This window comes from Cyprinodon tularosa, unplaced genomic scaffold, assembly GCF_016077235.1.
Source record: "Cyprinodon tularosa strain WSP-4 unplaced genomic scaffold, ASM1607723v1 ctg146, whole genome shotgun sequence".
Classification (NCBI taxonomy): Eukaryota; Metazoa; Chordata; class Actinopteri; order Cyprinodontiformes; family Cyprinodontidae; genus Cyprinodon; species Cyprinodon tularosa.
This window is the reverse complement of record NW_024038287.1, coordinates 315,697-334,537: the sequence shown is the minus strand read 5'-3', so window position 1 is coordinate 334,537 and position 18,841 is coordinate 315,697. Positions and strand designations below refer to the sequence as shown.

General features: G+C 38.3%; 1 protein-coding gene across 6 annotated transcripts in view; it reads right to left on the bottom strand.

Annotated features, from left to right (window-relative positions):
• Positions 1 to 1,281: 1,281 nt before the first annotated feature.
• Positions 1,282 to 18,841, bottom strand: part of rptor (regulatory associated protein of MTOR, complex 1) — a 217,232-nt gene continuing 199,672 nt past the window's right edge. For 4 of the 6 annotated variants that reach the window (XM_038278943.1, XM_038278944.1, XM_038278945.1 and 1 more), the window contains 7 exons: positions 18,322 to 18,369; positions 5,468 to 5,574; positions 4,213 to 4,340; positions 3,008 to 3,094; positions 2,819 to 2,935; positions 2,547 to 2,676; positions 1,282 to 1,529 (listed from right to left, as the gene is read on the bottom strand). In XM_038278943.1, the coding sequence (XP_038134871.1) occupies positions 1,461 to 1,529; positions 2,547 to 2,676; positions 2,819 to 2,935; positions 3,008 to 3,094; positions 4,213 to 4,340; positions 5,468 to 5,574; positions 18,322 to 18,369 (686 nt within the window). In that variant the 3' untranslated portion in view covers positions 1,282 to 1,460. The remainder of the gene's footprint in view (positions 1,530 to 2,546; positions 2,677 to 2,818; positions 2,936 to 3,007; positions 3,095 to 4,212; positions 4,341 to 5,467; positions 5,575 to 18,321; positions 18,370 to 18,841) is intronic. The other 2 variants (XM_038278946.1, XM_038278949.1) reach the window with 1 other exon arrangement.

Genomic DNA, 18,841 nt, shown 5'->3' with positions numbered 1-18,841 from the left:
GTAAAACCCTTTATAGCAGCGGCCCAACGATTGTAAAAACATATTTATCCTCTATCTTTCTTAATTCTGTTGATTTTTTTTAAAGAAGTGGATTAACTTTTTTTAACTATTAATTCAAACCTAGTTTTATGCTGTATGATGTGACGTGTGTACTTGCTTTATCTCGTCTTTGTCTATTTAGGCCAGCTTTTTTAAAGCACTTTGAGGGTTTTGAGCTATGGCAGGTGCTAAAAAAAAGGTTTCGTCACTAAAGCACAGACTCATGTGGCTTTTAACAGGCAGCTAACATAAATCACAGTCGTAACAAAGGAAGCTTGAGCTCAGAAATAACAAATAAAGTTCTTCCAAAAGCAGGAGAGAAGGTGGGGTTTCAAGAACAGAGTACTTATGCAAAGCATTTTGTTGCTGTTTTGGTGAGAGATTTGTTTATATTAATAAATAGAGCTTAGAGAGTGACAGGGAAGTAACACCTAATGTCCTTTCTGCCATTGAGGGTAGCACTGACAGCTGGTGAAAAGAGAGCAGTGCAAACTAAGATTGAATGTATTTGTATTGCTGAGCTTAAGCAGGGGCAGCAAACGCAGCCTTATTGCATTGCATGGCAACCAGGTATTTAGCCACCTCCAGGTGGGCATGGATGAGAGTGAAAAAAACTTGAAATGTGCAGTGAATTGGTGGATTATTCTGATTCTGTTTGGCACACTGGGTCAGGTGTCCTTTTGAACTATGAGGGTTCACACTCGGGCACATCTATGATATAGAACACAAACACAGGAAAATAATCCCTCTTAACCTTTGTCACACGAGAGAGATCAGTCTATCACCACCGGGTTAGTCCTTTTAAACCTCCAGGTAGTAAAGCTGCATCTCTTTGCAGTGAGTCTGGATCTGATACGTGATCATAAACACATGAGGTGGTCCAGCGCCAGCGGGCTGGTATTAGTCCATGTGTCCGGTTTCAGTGGATCTATTTCAACACTGTGTGACCCCACTGTGGGCTTGTGTGGGTGACGGTTCACAGTTCATTCAGGTAGTGATGGTTGCTGTGCAGCCAGGAGGAGCTGCAGGGAGCCATGGGTGGGGCTTCTTTAAAATAGAACCTCTTCTTCTTCTAATTATATACACACAGAGTCCTCAGCACAGCCAAGCCTACAATCATTAGCCTCATAATAAGAATATGAATAAACAATCATCATCATAATAATTATTATATATATATATATATATATATATATATATATATATATATATATATATATATATATATATATATATATATATGTATAGAGACATTTGTAGCATGAGTTTTTGTCAGCAGCTATCACTTGAACATTCACGGAGGTGAATTGCATATGTACAAAAAACAAACATCCTTTACATCCAAGTGCTCGAGGCTCAGGGTCTGAATTCATGAGTGTAGGGGGGTGAGGGGTAGGAGAAAGAGGAGCTGTGCTGGTGTGTTATCTGAGCCTCTTCTCTGCTGAATAGATGGACATGTAGTAGTCGTTGCTTCCAACAGCCAAGTGGGGCTGAAAGGGAAACAAAACTGAGGATTAAAAACATGTTTGCATGTATGAGCATATAACAAGGTAGAAAGAAGAGAAATAAAGAAAACATTTGATGAAAAACAAAATGTACCTGAACAAAAAGTCAAATTCATAATGGTTAGATCAATTGATACAATAGCTTCATTTCCATTGCAAATGTGTGCAAAGTTCTGTCGATATTTTGCAAATTAAATAAATGCAAATATCCACAATTGCATATTTTCCATTAAATTACTCCATCTTCCTCTGTTTATCTGGGGTCGGGTCGCCGGGCTGATAGCCTTAATAGGGAGGCCCTGACTTCCCTTTCCCCAGCTACTTGGGCCATCTCCTCCAGGGGAATCCCATATTCCCTCCAGCGTGTCCTGGGTCTCCCTCTGGGTCTCCTCCCAGTGGGACGTGCCTGGAACACCTCATCAGGGAGGCGTCCAGGAGGCACCCTAACCAGATGCCCAAGCCACCTCTACTGGCTCCTTTCGATGTGGACCAATCATTGAAGCGTAAAAACTTGGTTATAGTGTTTTCATTTTGTTAAAGTATTTGTGCAAACATAATTTGTGCAATTAGATGGTTCATGGAAACACTCCTACAAAAAAAAAAAAAAAGACTGAAACAAAACATCTAAACAAATTCCTTTTTAAATTTCAATTGCTCACTTTTTAGATTAATATACAATAGTATGTGGATATTTAAGAGGGTTAATCTCACATTTGAGGCTATAACTGCAGTAATAACGCTATAATAACACACTAAAATACATAAAATATTCTACATTCACACAGCAAAGATGTGAAAGGCCTCACTACAAGACAGTGATGGCAAAAAAATCATAATCAGGTAAAGAAGATCTTTTTTTTTAGCTTTATGGTAGTCAATGGTTATAAAAATTGAAATTTAAGGAGCCTCATTGATTTTTTTAGTAAAAAGTTAGCAATGGAAAGTTGCTGCTATAGCCCCCATATACATGTACACACAGAAAAGGTGATGTTTATGCCTTACCCAGTGTGGATGGAAGGCTAAACAGCTGATAGCACCGATCCTCTGCCCCATGAAGCCATCATAGTACTTTATATTGCTGATCACGTCACCGTTAGCGTTGTACACGGCTATGAACTGGTTCATTGATCCACTGCAGCCACAACAGTCAAATAAACAAAAGGTTCTCAGGTTAAAAGGAGCTTGACAGGGTTACATATGAATAGATTGTAAAGTTTTCATCATAAAACGGTAGAAACTGTAGAAGCTTTGTAACCATACAAAAAAAAACTCACCAGGCGAATAGGTTGGCCTGTGGGTGTATATCCAAGGCTGTTAATCCCTTTACAGTCTGCAACACATTAATGGAGTCTGGCGTCCGCGGTTCAAAGAACCGAACATCTCCGTTAACACTGAGAGGAGGTGTTATGAGAGTCAGTACAGCCGCGGCAAAGAGAGGGAAGTAAACATGTTAAAAGGTTTACCTGACACTGATAATGTTTCCGTCTGTCTCCTTCTGCAGGTGAGCTTTAACCACCCAGGCTCCATGTTCCCTGTAGGTCATCACTCGACTGCAGAAACATAACATGCAGACATGACAGATTATTTCCCTTTTGTTCAAGCTCAGTAAGATCTGATGAAGAGCAACTTTGAACATCAGCTTTTAAGTGTAGCCACTTATTCTTAGTTAGATTTAGATCTGGACATGGATTACGTTTTGATCCAAACCATTCTATAAAACTCTGGTTGTATTTCTAGGTCCTGCTGGAGGGTAAACATCATTTTATACAACTTTCTGTAGATCTATCTTTATCTTTGGTCTATGAAAGCAAGGTGGTGCATTAAAAAAAAGAATACAGCATTACATAAAGCTTAAACTAAGCTCTACACATAGTTTCTTAATGTATTCGGCAGTAAAGGCAGGGCGCCACATGATGGCAGTGTGCCTTCAGGGTTGAAGCATCCAGCCTCAGCCTTCCTGTGAGAGAGCAAACTGAAATGTGCCTCATCACGACTTTGGTGCTGTTCAGAATCTGAATTACTAAATCCATACAGTGAAACAGCATTTTATAAATTATGGATTGCAAAACTACAGCGTCTCAGCCGTAAAAACAAAGCATACAGAGACTCCTATTAAACCAACAATAGAAAAAATAAAATGCTGAGAAAGTATAACGTAGCAGGTTATGCTGTAAAACAAAGGTGTGTTTAAGATTTCTTCCAACGCATCTCATGTTTGACCCCTGTTAGCTTAACTTAGCGGGAGAAACATAACTCCTGAGACATGTTACTGCGGGCCTGAGGGAACCATTACATTTACTTTCTTTCCTAAAGATTTATTGGGCTTTCAACATTTTAGCTGCTTTTTTGTCGCCCTCAGGGACTGAAATTAAAATAATGTTTTAGCAGCTGAGGGAGGAGTCTGTGTCGCCACGGTCCATTAAAAGAAGCGACAACCCCAGAGGCAGATTCACAGCACTTTAAGAACAATAAATATAGATTGGTGAATAATGTTAGATTCAGAGGGAATAAATGTGGACAAAAGCTGCCACGTCTCCTCCGCCTTGAACTGAAATAAAAAAAGCGTCAGTTTTTTCTTTGAAAGGGAGAGGATATTCAGTCATAAATCCTGATTAAATAATTTGAGGAATCAATGGTGTGAAAAGACTAGTGAAAGGGATTGTTTTACCATTCACTCGGGCCCATCCTGCGATCAAACACGCGTACCGACCCGTCACCCAGACCAGCTACGATGAGCGAGCGCTGCGAGTCGCAGGACAGGCTGGTCACGCAGCTGTCAGCACCTGTAGGGATGTCCTGGTTCCCCAACACACACACACGCACGCACGCACGCACGCACGCACGCACGCACGCACGCACGCACGCACGCACGCACGCACGCACGCACGCACGCACGCACGCACGCACGCACGCACGCACGCACGCACGCACGCACGCACGCACGCACGCACGCACGCACGCACACACACACACACACACACACACACACACACACACACACACACACACACACACACACACACACACACACACACACACACACACACACACACACACACACACACACACACACACACACACACACACACACACACACACACAGAGAGGTCCTTCTGTCAATCTTTCAAAAGGTAACACAAATTTTACGCTAACCTTTCATTATGAAATCATCAATCATGCCTACAAAATTATTTGAAGTTGGACTCAGTATGTAGCGACAGGTCATTTGTACTATGAAGTCCATCCATCATAACAATAATTAGCAAACTGAGGTCTGTTAGATCCGTTAAATTGAAGAAATCAAACTTCTACATAGACTGGATCTGGTTTATCAAGTATAAGGAAGGAACGATACGACAGGAAAAAAGGGAATAGAAGATGGAATGGCACAAAGAAAGATGGAGAGACAAGATAAAAGAGTTTAAAAAAGAGCAGGAAGGCTGCAAAAAAAGACGGAGACAAAAGAAACAATAGATCTATGGAAATGGGAGGAGACAAAAAGGAACAGAGGGAAAGAATGAAGGAGATAGAGAAATCACTAGGAAGGGTGGAAGATAGAAAGGATGAAACAAAACCAGTGTAGAATTAAGGACGCAAGATAGAAAGAAATCATAGAAGGAAAGAAGAAAATGAGCCAGGAAGAGTAAAGATTGAGGACTAAAATAAAAAGGTAGAAAGCACATGAAGAAAGGAGCAAAAGTAGTGAGTTAATAAAAAAGGAAAGACAAACAAATGTTTGGATTGAAGGAACCCAGATAGGAATTAAGTTTAAAGATACAAATATTTCACTGCACTGTTTCTTTCTCCAAATTGATCCAAACCTGGAGCTTAATTTTAAATTCTATACTTTTGTACCTTGTTTAGAAACCCTGAAAATGTGTATATACAACTAAGATAAATGGTCTCAATGAACTAGTTTGTACCTGGACTTTCATCTCTCTGTCCGTGTCCCAGATCCGAATGACTCTCACATCTCCTGACGTCATGAGGAGACCAGTTTCCTGCTCCCAGTCCACCACCATCCCAGCTCCTAAAACACATGGACGACATGGCAGCCAAAAAAGCAATTTTAAACACAAAAAACAATCCCAGATAGCACACAGCAGGGCTGCTCTCAGTTATAACACAGACAGAAGGTGAATTTTAATCACAATTAAAGAAAAAAAGCTTAAAATATTAGATTACTGAAAATAATTGGGCTACAATCTGTGGAGTGCTGCTTCACTTTGCCGTTATTAAGGCCTTTAATTTAATTCTACCTGGACCTGTGTTCTCACACAGCCGTTTTACACAAAACAGCATGTGTTCACTCCCCAAAACACAACCCGTACAATCTGTTGGAGATTTCAGAAGGCTCTCGCTGCCACATGTTGCAAGTCAAATGAAGATTAGTGCAACAGCTTCCTGCACCACTGCCTAACTAGCGCACACACACACTTACACAAAAAAGTGAGAAAAGCAGAAAATCAGCCAGATTCAGAAGTATTTAAAGAACTTAAAAATAAAAGTAACTGTTTTCGCAGAATTTTTTTCCCCCCAGCACTTTGCATCTGTCCTGCCAAAACTGATCTGAACCTTCAGACACATTTAATGTTTTGGTGACTCCTATGGTCCTCGAGTAGGAAGGCAGCAAAGCACTTCAAATACTGGCAGTCACAGCGGGAACCAAGAGCCCAATCCTAAACAAGCTCCTCTGGCTTAACATCACAGACTGAAGGCTTCAAGCTGCAGCTCACAGTACGCTGCATGAGGAAAAGGTGTGTAAGACATATCCTGGTCACTCCACAATGCCAGTGTTGGACTGTAAGCAGTGAAGTGTAAGCAGAAGGGCATTCAACAAGATTTGTAACAACATAAGAGCAAATATTCAGTTAAAGATGATATTTATACAATTCTAAAATAACGGTCATTTAATCCTGCAAAAAACTAAGTATATGGAAACGCTCTATTATTTTTTATCTCACTAGTATTAAATGTTTTAGAAGATCTAGTTGTTGTTAATACCTCCTGCATATAAATTGCATTTTTTGCATAACCAACTGCAAAACTTAGGTATGTAATGTTTTTCAACCATTTATGTTATGTGGTGCCAATGAAAGCAATCACAAGCCCTATGCGTAACTAGCATACATTTCTAGAAAATGATGGCATGCTTTATATGTTCTAATTTTATTAAATATGTGCAAACCTTAAAGTGACTGTATACAGCTTTAAAGAATAAATATTGTAAAACGATGACAAATGTTTGGGTATAAGTGGGTTTTAATCCTAGTAGGAGCCATCTATCCTACTCTATTACATCAGAAGTGACAAATGAAACCCTTTAAATGTTTTTACATTTTCCTGTGAGGAGTTTGCTGTGATTATATAAGTCAGAAATGTTGTTCTTTGTCACAGAAGAGTTGGTTTGTGTTTAATTTTGAAAGACTGGTGGAATGCTCTCGGGCTCTTAGCTGCAGAGAGAGATCCCTTAAAAACACCTCTGCAGAGGGAATCTCTGCGCTTCAATCTAGAAAATCAACCTGAACAACAACAACGCTCTTAAGTTCATGGACTTGCAGCGAGAGCCAGGACAGTAACGTAAAAGTAAGTAAGTTTTTACAATGCTACATGTTACACATCTGATTTAGTATTTCATATGAAAAAATGCTATTTTAATATTTTCCAGACAACACCACTAGAATTGGGCTAAGACTGTTGTGAAAAAGTCAGATATGGGCTGCATATGGGAAAAAGATTGGGTTTGGTTCGTATTTGGCAGAGTACAGCAATCCTTTGGGGGAAGCATATCTGAGCTACTTTAATAGGGTGGGGTTGGAACGTAAACTGCAACTTCTCTGGTAGAGAACCATGGCCTTAGAACACTCCTATCCTCTTGCTGGTATTCAAAAAAAATAAAAAAATAAATCAAAAGAAACTACATTGCTAATCATTTTCTTGCTTACCTCTCAAAAGTAAGAGATTTAATTGTCTGAATGTTGCAAAAAAATAAAAAAATAAAAAAATAAACATTTCAATCCTTCAGTACTACATTGGCAGAAGCGGATTGCAGAGCGTTTCTAGGATGCAGAGGTCAGAATATAGAAATATCCTTTATTGTTCCAAAGTGGGAAAATAAGGTAAATGACACAAGATTTTGCTTCACCTTCTGCATAGTAAATTTTGTCTGTTTTTCTTTCCCTTTTTTAATACAGAAGTGTCATATATCAACTTAATGCAAAAAATCATGGTGCATCTTAAGAGCCTCTGAAATGACAAATCTAACTTGATGACATCTTTAAATTCTCTAAAGTATTCACCTTGAAAATACGCTAAGGATTAAATAACCAAATTGTTAATTAAGAGGCTGTAGTGCAACCATGCTCAGAATAATTTTTGTATAATCTAAGAAACCAATTCAAGCACCATGGGTTTTAAAGTGTTAAAGGTGGACTTAATAGAGAGGAGTAAAATCTTTTCTAACATTCATTAGAAATTATAAAAATCCAGGGGTTTTAACCTTAGGTTTACAATAGACCAAAACGCACAACTTTCAAAGCACACAAAGATGTTTTTTCATACAATGAAGTATGAGCATCAAAACTGCACTTTGTCCCCCAAAAAATTGAAAATCTCTGAACGTTCTACCTTTAAATTCTTGCAGTTCTTGAGTCTGCCGTTTACCTACAAACAGTTTATGTTAAATATTTTTTTCTGTAGTATCTCACTGATACCGGTAGGTTGGTTTTACTCTTTTAAAGCAGTCATAAATAAAACACGAGTCACTGAATTATTTCTATTTAAGCTAAACAAATACTGCATTGCATTGCAAATAATGCAAGACTTCAGAAATGTAAACTTCCTCTAACATACAGTCAACTCATTATCCTAAAACCTTATCTTAAAGGTGATGATAAAGAAGAAGAGACTGCATACTAATAAAGTGATGTGTTACATGACTAAAGACAGAACAAAGTGCAAACCAAGTGTGTTGCAGAATAACCGTTGGTTTATTCAATGGTTTCCTCCAGAACACATTTTTACTTTTGTGTCACAGCCTCCTCCTGTTCATTTGATCAGTGATGAATTGATATTTTCTGATAGGCTTTTGGTTGAAAAAGATAAAAAGCTCAATATTTCGATCTGGTTTTCTTAAATGCAGGTAGAAGAAAGGAGGGTCAGTTGTTCCATTATATTACTGCTGTATGCTCCGCATACGTCTGTTATGAGTCGTGACTTAACTGCTGAACTAAAAATGTCATGGCCCTTTATTGTTCATCTGGCCCTGAATTGTCAAAACCCAAGCCCCATGTGGCGGTGGCAGCCCTCAATGCCCCAACTGTGACGTAATCCGGCTTGCACCGGCATCACACAGCCTAAAGCATGGGCTCATGCGGAGCAAGTAGCATGCAGGGAAAAGCTTTTCACAAGACTGAGGCTGAGAGAAGAGACGAGGCATTCCCTTTGAAGCCCACAGCTCGGATGAGAGCAGAGCCGAAATACAACAACAGGGGAGGAGAGAGGAATATTAGCCAACACACAAAACACTGAGCATGCACAGTGATTGGTGATTATAAAGTTTTATCTAATGAAATGCATTTTTATATTTTCCTGTGTAATACAATGATAGAAAATCCTCTTGGGGGCTATGTGGAAAAAAAAAAACTGCAATAGACTAAGAACTGTGAAGTGTTTTTAAGGACTTAGCATGTCTAGAGAAACCTTGTTAAACCTCAATGCTAACAGGTCTGTGGATGAATTGTTTAAGAGTTAAGATATCAGAAAAGTAAAAATCAAAAGGATCAGAGGTTTAAAGACCAATATAGAATATCATAGCTCCGCTAGGAGAAGAGAGATAAATTAATTGTCCCAAAGAGGGGAAATTCAACAATGAAATTCAACAGTGACAAAACAATTACACAGAAGAAAGCTTAGACAGAATAATAGAAAACGATATTGTAAAAGTTAAACACATCAAACAAAAGTATAAGTTTTATAATATATATATATGGTACTAAGACTCATATTCCAGTTATCTAGGACTGGAAGTGGGTTCAGAAGAGACTGTCAGACTTCCATCTCAGCAGAAACCGCCTTTAACTGCTTTGGGGAAAGCCCGAGGGCTTCCAGAGCAATCCCTGAGAGATGGTCCCTTTGGCAAGTCCTGCGCCTCTTCCTGGTTGGACTTGTCTGAAACACCTGCTAACGTGAGACATCCAGCGGGCATCTAGAACAGATGTCAATGCCACCTTGGTTAACTGGGTAACTTGGGAACTCGCTCTTTTGGTCATGGCCCAGATTTGCACTCGGCCTTAAAATGCTGCAAAGCATGATATAGGTCTTGGCTGGTGGGAGCTAGCAGAACCACATTCCCAAAATGCAGGGACGTGGTCTGCTGGTCTCTAAATTAAATCACTTACGGCCTTCGCTGCATCTAGAAATTTGATCAAAAAGTTTATCAACATGACCGATCACAGAACACAGTCCTTCCAGAGTCAAAAATTGGGAACGTGGTCAACCTTATGCTGGCAGTACAGACAAAACTCCTGCTCCGCTAATATAGAGACCAGCCATCTCCTGGTATAAGTGACTCCAAAGTGCTAGAATGACCCCACAGGGCAACACAAGGGTTATGGCTGAATGTCTTCAAACTGGTACATATGTGAAACTGGTTTGGCAAACTCCCATGAACCTTTTAGCACCCTGCAGAGGGTGTGGAACTGGTCCAGTGTTCCATGGGCAGGACAAAAACCATGCTGCCTTCCTTCGGCCGAGGTTTGACAATAAGCAGGACTTTCCTCTCCAGTACCGTCACATTGCCTTCCTTTCATCCCCATTTTTATGGAGGGAGACCACCAGTCCAGTTTTCTAATACTGCCACGCAATGCTGAAGAGGGGTTTCAGCCTTGATAGTCCAACATCATTCAGAGACCTAAGGTACTCAAAGTGGGTTCTTTGACACCATGGAGTTTTTTGTTTTTTTTACCACCTCCATAATTTCAGCAATGAACAAGTCTGTCCCTAAGCACTCAGTCTCTGTTTCTGCCAGGCAAGGCATGTCAGCAGGGTTGGGAAGATCATTAAAATATTTCTTCCACTTCCTAAAAATGAATAAATCAAGGTCAACAGCTACCTGCCACCACTGAAAACAGTGTTAGCGAAGCCCTGTCCCCCCCATAGGGGCATGACAATTTGATTGAACGATAGTCATTCTCCATGGTCTCTCAAAAATCCTCCCAGACCAGAGTTTTAGCCTCTGCAACAGCCCGAGCGGAGGAACACTTGACCTGACGGTACTCACTAGCTGCCCCAGGACCCATAAGCCCATCAGGTATGATGGGACTCCTTCATCAGCTTGAAAGCATCACTTTCTACTAGTATCCACTAACAATTTTGATAGTTGTAATGGATTTCTTGGAGTGCCTTGAGTTAAAAAAAAATAAGATAAGTTTTTAGGGGGTTAGTACACATTACAGTGAACAAAATGCTATGGTTGTAATATTTGACACAATTTGTTTTGGTGTTTCGGTTTTAATCCCTGGTTTCCCAAATTTTGTTTTTGGTTTCGGCCAAGAATTTTTATTTTTTTGTGTGTAGATTTTACAGCTGTGTTTACTTGGATTACCATTCGGATCAGATTTAAGTTCTAGTTAACATATTTAGAAATAGCAGATGAGAGTAAGATCCATATAGCTTCCAGCAGCAATGAACATTTATTGATGTTCAAATTATAGTATGATATCTTTTTTCCTCTTTTTAATGGAAAAAAAACCCTCAAAAACCTTTTCCATAGAGCCCCAAATTCTAGATCTCTTCTTTATAGGTGTGGGCTCTGCAAGAGCTGCATAACATATTAGATCACAATCATCATTAAGAATCAGTGATGCGATGTAACAATGGACTGCTTGCATAGAATATTTGCTAGCTAATAATATTAGAAAAAATAACTTTGATCCACAGGGTGGAATTTAATTGCCTTTTATGTGCACAACTGTTATAGATCCTTCAGATTAAGGTGCTAAAGCTCTAGCAGATTTGTACATACTGATCTTGCTAAAGATGGAAATTAATTAAAAGACTGAATATAAAAAAGGATTTATCATATTAAACACTAAAATTGACCATATTCAATCATAACATTAAAATTTCAAGTTATTCTCATACTGTAGAGACATGATTAAAATCCATGTGGGATATTATCAAGAAAATTACCCAGAGGACAAATTCTAAAATGTGAAGTGCACTAAAACTGGTGCATGTTTTAATGCATCGACATGTAAGGTCTGACATCATGCCAGCCCATCACTTCAGGCAGATATACTCTCTTAGCTCTCATAGACAATTCAATTCTTTCCTAATTATGAATACCAAGAATCTTCCTCTACTGGGATCATCTACAGACTGAGATCAATGAGTGCTGTGTGTTTTTAATCAACAGTATTAGTTCTCTCCAGACTCTTTACCTCAAATTGTTTTGTTAGTCTATCAAAACCGTACCCTTGTGCTCTCAGGCCGTAACCATTTCTTTTCAGAGCCAAAGGTTAAAAATAACAACTCTATACGTTTACACCAAATAGCTCTCTCTCTCTTTCTGTTTTCATCGGTGCTCAGCAGCTCAAACCCAAAAAAATAACTCTGCCTGAGAGGAAACCTTCAAAATCCATATAAGGCCTTTCTTATCCCCGCACCAATCCATATGGGCACAGAGATGAAGATGGCACTGAAGGAGCCTGGAACATAGATGAGGATGATGAGATCCCCTGCTCTTTTGCAGCTTTCAATAAGGGGAATATTCACAATATTTATAGCTGGCTGAGTTGCTAAAAGAATTATTATGACCAGTGTACAGCGATCAACACCAGTGTCTGTTGGTGTTTATTTTTTGCAGAAATATCACTTTTACTGAATTATCTATCTAAGAAGCGGGGTACCTCTGCATCTAATTCTGCACCAATGGGCTTAGCATCTCTCTCTCTGTTGCTCATTAAACCTGTTTTTCTCCTTCATCTCCCTCCCATCCAGCTTTTCCTATAGTATTACAAGCTTGTTTCTGCCTTCATTAACCAATGACATCAGCCCATGGGAGTTTTGATCTTCAGGGAGACTTCCTTGCTTTTACATCAGTTTACATTTAGGACTTTGATTCTGCCACATGGGGGAGGCAAATATCTTTATCCTTGCTGGTTGACCAAGACCTTAGAAATTGTAACTTATAAATGTGGACAGCATTAAGACTTGTTAAACTAATTATCAGAAAGTTTACGCACTTAATTTAAAATTTTTAAGAATGGTAATCTCATACCACTTTAACTTAACCTTAAAATCTCTTAAACACAGTTTGAGAATGAAGTTACAGTATTTAAAGCTAAATGATATGAAATTAATTAGCCATATGGAGAAAATAGGTAGCAGGTAAAACTGTGACAAAGAGAACAAACACTTCAGATTCAACTACACGAGCCATCAAGATCACTGATGGTCTGTCAGAGTCTTAAGATGGCTAGTAATAACATATAAAGTGGATGGTTTTGAGGTTTAAATCTTCTGGTAGATTAAAAAATCTTTTTAACTGACCTTTCTTCTTTATGAAATACACCAGTCTCATTACAAAAAGTAATAAAAGATAAAGCTTCTTTTAAAGTTGTAAAATTAGGAAAACTAAAAAAAAAACAATTTTAGATCTAAAAAACCGATTCTGTACTTTCTAACATTATTATGACATATATTTAACATAAATTCAGCAATAACCTTCAGAGGCTGCATGGTGGAGCAGACGTTAACAATGGTAAATCTTGCCTCAGGGGTTTTTGAGTGTTGCTAGATTTTTACCTCTTGATGTAGGTGTTGGTTTTGTAGGGGCATGCATTTTAGGTGAAATGGAGGTATGTGTTAACACACAGTGTTGTAAAAAGCCTTAAGTTAAGTAACCTTAAGTTTTTCATAACATTAAATAAAATTAAATAGTAATAAAGGAGAAAAAAATTATCCGGATATACATGACTATGTGAAAAGGTTATTACCTCCATGTTAATGCAACAAAAATGTATTTTTTCCCCCTAAGTTCACTTTTTCTAGCATTATCCAGGCAGAATTACTGCAACAACTATTACCTATAAATAAATGGTTTCAATAGGAGCTGCCAGACAAACTGAAGTACACAATAATATGCTTAAAAGCTAGACCTTATGTCAAGACCCACAGAACTTCAGGAAAAAATAAAGTAATTAAGCATCACTTTGAAAGGGGGTCACACAGATATTTCCAAAGTATTGGGACTCAACTGAACAGCAGTGAAAGCCATTATCCATAAATATTAAAAACAAATTTACTCAAAGACCACAGAGATGACTAATCTAAGAGGTAAGTAAAGACCTCGAACCTATATCCAAAGAGGTGCGGGTCTTCACCAAAAGAAAGAAACTGGGCAAAAATGGCTGCTTGGATAAAACCACATTATTATTCAAAGACTTTCTAAGGTGTGTGCCCCAGTGATGTATAAAGAAAACTATAATGCAGAAACAAACATTATACTAAAAGTCAAATAAAGTGGTGGAAGTGTGATGGACTGGAGCTCTATTTCTGCTTCAGGATGTAACACCTGCTGTAAAAAAAATAGTTCTGTAAAAATAACTGTCTAACAAAAGATCCTGAAGGAGTATGTCTGGCCATCTCTTGTGACCTCAAGCTGAAATGAGCTTAGGGTAAACAGCCAGTGAATGGCTGAAGAAAAACTAAATGAAAACTTGGAGGAACCTAGTCTGGAACTGAATCCTATTGAGAAGCCGTGGCCTTAAAAAGGTAGTGCATGATCAAAACCCCTCCAATGTGGCTGAAAAGCAACTATGCTGAGAAGACGAGAGGGCCAAAGACACCTATACAGAAATGCAAATCAGTCATTGCAAAAACTATCGCAAACACTTGACTGTGGTTGTCGCAGTTATGGATAACCGAACCCATCATTAGCCCTTACTTTTTTTACACAGGGCCATGAAGGTATGGATTATCTATTTATCTTTTTAATAAAAAGCATAATTTGCATTTACTTGAGTTGTCTTTGACTAATTTGAATTTGTTTGATGTTATGAAACACTCAAGATTGACAACATGCAAAAACATAAGAAATCAGGAAGGAGGAAAGACTCTACAACAGCCTGTATTGCCTTTGCATTCTTATAAAGTATTGTCCTTTTACATTGCAATGTTTAAGTGGATAAACTGCAGGAGCTACTATGATGGCAGCTATTATTAAAAGCAAGTAAATATCATAAACAGACAGATTTAATATCCTTCTTGTAGAGATGTGCAAAGATTATTCGAACAAATTGATTTCTTTTTCATTGCTGTGGTGTAATTCCACGCCGAAGTATTAAAATTGATTCAGGGAGGAGGAAATGCAGTGTTGATAAACCTTTTGAGAAAATAACAGATGGCACAATTGCTGGCATCCCTGTGCATCTTAACATTTATCCTGAAACTCCAATAAGATTTTAAAATCTTTAGATTTACCGTCAGCTGACTAAGTTTGATTCAAAGAAAAATCTGATCTTGATTACAATAATGTGATTGTGTTGGAAAGCAGAGACACTTGCAAACCTTTAGATTACTTAAAATATGAACTTCTGTAAGTTTTATTTGATTATTTTCTGCATTGCAACTCAGACTTGCTTGGCTTATACAAGGGAACGAGCCACAATAATTGCATATAGACCTATTTCTTACAGCGCTTATGAGAATAAAGCCTTTTTAATCCTAGTTAATCATCACTTTAATGATATGGGATTTACATTTAGTTTTTACATAATAACTATACATGTTAAAAGGAAGTTTGTGCATTTTAGTGTATAGTTATGCTTCCTGTCATAAAAAGCCCCCAAAAAACATTAGGTGAGCTGATGAGATATTTTCCAGTTTAAACTAAATTTTAAAATCATATAAACTTTAACTCCTCATAATCTAAAACACTGTATATTTATTAGGCTTCCCAAAATCCTGGTGTTACTAATGCACAGAGTAAGTCTGCTGCATGTAGAGAAGGACACAGTGTGCGCCTCCTGCAGCTAAAGGGGACACATACTTAATTCAGCCAAAGGAGAGAGCTACATCAGGACCAGGACAGATTATCTTATACTTATTTTCATCTGTTTGACTCTGCTTTTTTTTAAAGCACTGGACATAAATTATCTTAACTGCCAGTCAAAGGATGAATATGTTCAAGATAATTCTCAATCTTTCTCATATCCAAAGAAAAGTTTATAGGATTTCTGCCATCAGAAAGTACCCCAGTCATCTAATGATGCAAAATCTTGCAGGTAAATCCTCATTTCCTCTTTCTTTCTCCATTATTTCAGCTTCATGCTGCCTAAACATCCACAGAGCTCATTTCAAAATCCATGTGACCTCACCTGTTTTTCTCTAAAAACCATCTCCTTCTCGTGTTTTTTCTTCATTCTTTTAACTCTACACCTCCTGTGACAGCCTTTGATTAAAGCTGTAGCAGCAGCAGGAATAAATTCCCCAAAGTCTGTGTCTACCACCTTCCTGTATTTCCATTGCTTCCCCTGTAGTTTAACTGGCTGATCACTGCAGCGTCACAGACTGGGGAGCTCAATGCTATTAAAAATATCACAGCACCTACACATTGCAATTAAATGGTGGAACCCCAGGGACAAACGTAAATGAGTGTTTTTCTTTTTTTAAAGAAAGAGCCGACATGAGGTGAATATGAATGCAGGGGAGAGACAAGAGAACAAGGCTTCGCCTCTGCAAAAGCTCTTATTAAACACCTAAATGACAGCTGAGGTTAGAGAGATGTGCAAAGGTCCAACAGAACTTCCTTTTTATCTCTTATATAATATTATTAGGCTCCTTCCATTTTACCTCTGTGCTTACATATGCATAAGCAAATGCAGGATTGCTTGCATTCCTAACAAAGCATTCAAATGGCAGTTCCTCAGGTCAGAATAGAAATGGTTTCTCCTGGAATAATCAACAAAATTAACTTGAACTGAACTTGACTGATATTATTATGACAATCTTATTACATCAATTTTAAAGGAACAGGACACTAATACTATATGTTATTTAAAAATCTAAATGTTTTTATTCATTTGTGTTATTGTGTATAATTTCCCTATCATTCTGTCTTTCATTGGTGGAACTCTGTTCTTGCTGCCCATTTGGCCAAGATAATAAAAATCGATCTGTGTGTAACTATATACAATGGCTGCTTTAGGCTAATGCTAACATGCTAGAATATATGCAAGCTCTCTGGGGGCATATATATATATATATATATATATGAATAATATGTGGTAAATAAGCAGGGTATGGATTGCAAAATATTTGACCAACCCAAACAAGGATATCTGGCCTAAAGATAGATTTGTAGTCAATGTAATCAAAAGAAAAAAAAAGAAGTTAATTAAGTTAATAAAATGAATGATCTCGTCTTTGATAAATTGGTCCATAACTTAGGTGGATTAGGGGTTTGCCTTCTTTAAAATCACCGGTTAGCTGGTCATAGCTAATGCTTAGCATCTTACTAATTTTTACTTCCTAATACTGATTTCCTCAGTTGTTTGCCCGCAATGTTTGGTATGTCTCTTTACCACATCTTCATATCTACAAGACACAAGTTTCTGCATCTTTGTGTGACTTGATTTGAGTCAGGGACAGTCGCTGAAGTCTCACAAGCGCTCCTTTCCTGTCAGCCAATGATGCACCGAGTAGAGCAATATAACGCCTCTTAGAGTCCAGCTGTTTTTGGTTAAGACCATGCGGGCTGTTTTGCTTTGCGGCCAATGAAATAAGGTTTCAAATAAGGGTAGACATGGCTGGGTTGCATAAAGCAGAGCCGTGTTATCGGCTTGCATAAGGAGTGACAAAACAGCTGAGAGTGGATTAATGCGTGCAGCTCCAAGCTGTGTCATAACAACTTTTTTTTTTGGACGCCGATTTTGTTTTATTACAATGCCTAAGGCTGGAAAAAAAAAAAATATATACTGCTCAGAAAAGGCGCTGGGGCTTATTTTAGCTTGAAAAGTAACAGTTTCACTATATTTTATAGATTTTTTTACTATTGCAGGTTTATAAACCTAACATTTTGTTATTTACACTGATTCTGGAAAAAAGTGGAAAATAATTGCCTCATAAATGTTTTGTTGACATCAAAATGCTTCAATGTTATTCTATTGGTCAAATAGTTGAGTAAAAGCATTTGGCACAATCTGGCACTTTTGGAGAGAGGTTTTAATGAGGTCCTGCTTTTAGCTTTGGTGGCCTGGAGTTGGAAGGAGGCTAAAGCTGCTTCATACGTAGAGTTTAGTAAATCTAAATGTTTCTTATTTGTTTAGTAGAACAGATTCTACATTCTACAGGTTCTTCATCCTTATGGACTGCAGTTGGCTAATGCTAAACTGTTATCTGCATACAGTTATTTCCAAATCTAATCTTTATTTACTTCAGATAAAACACATTCATCGCTGAACTTATTTAAAGAAAATGTAAATATAATTTCTGTTCCTTCTAGGAAGTATGGGCGTACTTTTAGACAGGTTGACACTTTCTCAAAATACAAACCAAGTTAAATTTTCTCCTTTGGACTCCTGAAAACTTTAGAGTGATTTCCAGAGATGAAATGGTTGGGCATAAACACACACCAGCCAGATGGAGGAGCGATTGAAAAGAGGGGAAGTTGAAGGCAATGACAGAAAAACAAAAACAGACATGTTCCCAGCTGTACACTGCAGCACCTTTGCTCACCGAATAAAGAAGAAAAGAACAGGAAAGTAAGACTCACCTCCTTGCTTGCTCCTGTCAAGATAGATGGAAACCCTTCTGGCCAGACCTGCGAGCGGGTAAGGGTGGGGGAGAGGAGGGTGGGGGAGAGCAGGAACGCAACAAAGCCAGCAACATTTTAGAAAGAACCCCTTTGCATGCTGACCCAAAGAGTTGCATACATTTTTAAAAGAGCCGTTAAACTCGTGACATGATGAATGGAAATCATCACCTCATGAGTATTCGTCCACATGCATTCAGCAGAGAGATGAACAAGGCAGCTGCTTTCAAAGCAGCTTTTATGCAACTGGATCTGCATCCTAAACAAAGACTGACCCCCAACGTCTAAACCTGCAGGGTCTAAAGTTCTGACTCGGCCTTCATCGAAGGGGAAAAAAAAAAACATCCAACAGAGTGGAGCGGCTGCAAGACTAGACGTCTACTGTTCCATGCAAAAATCATATCCCTCTGAAGCTTTTAACATTTTATTAGTTTGCAACCACATACTTTCAGCTATATTATTGGACTTTAATGTGCCAGTA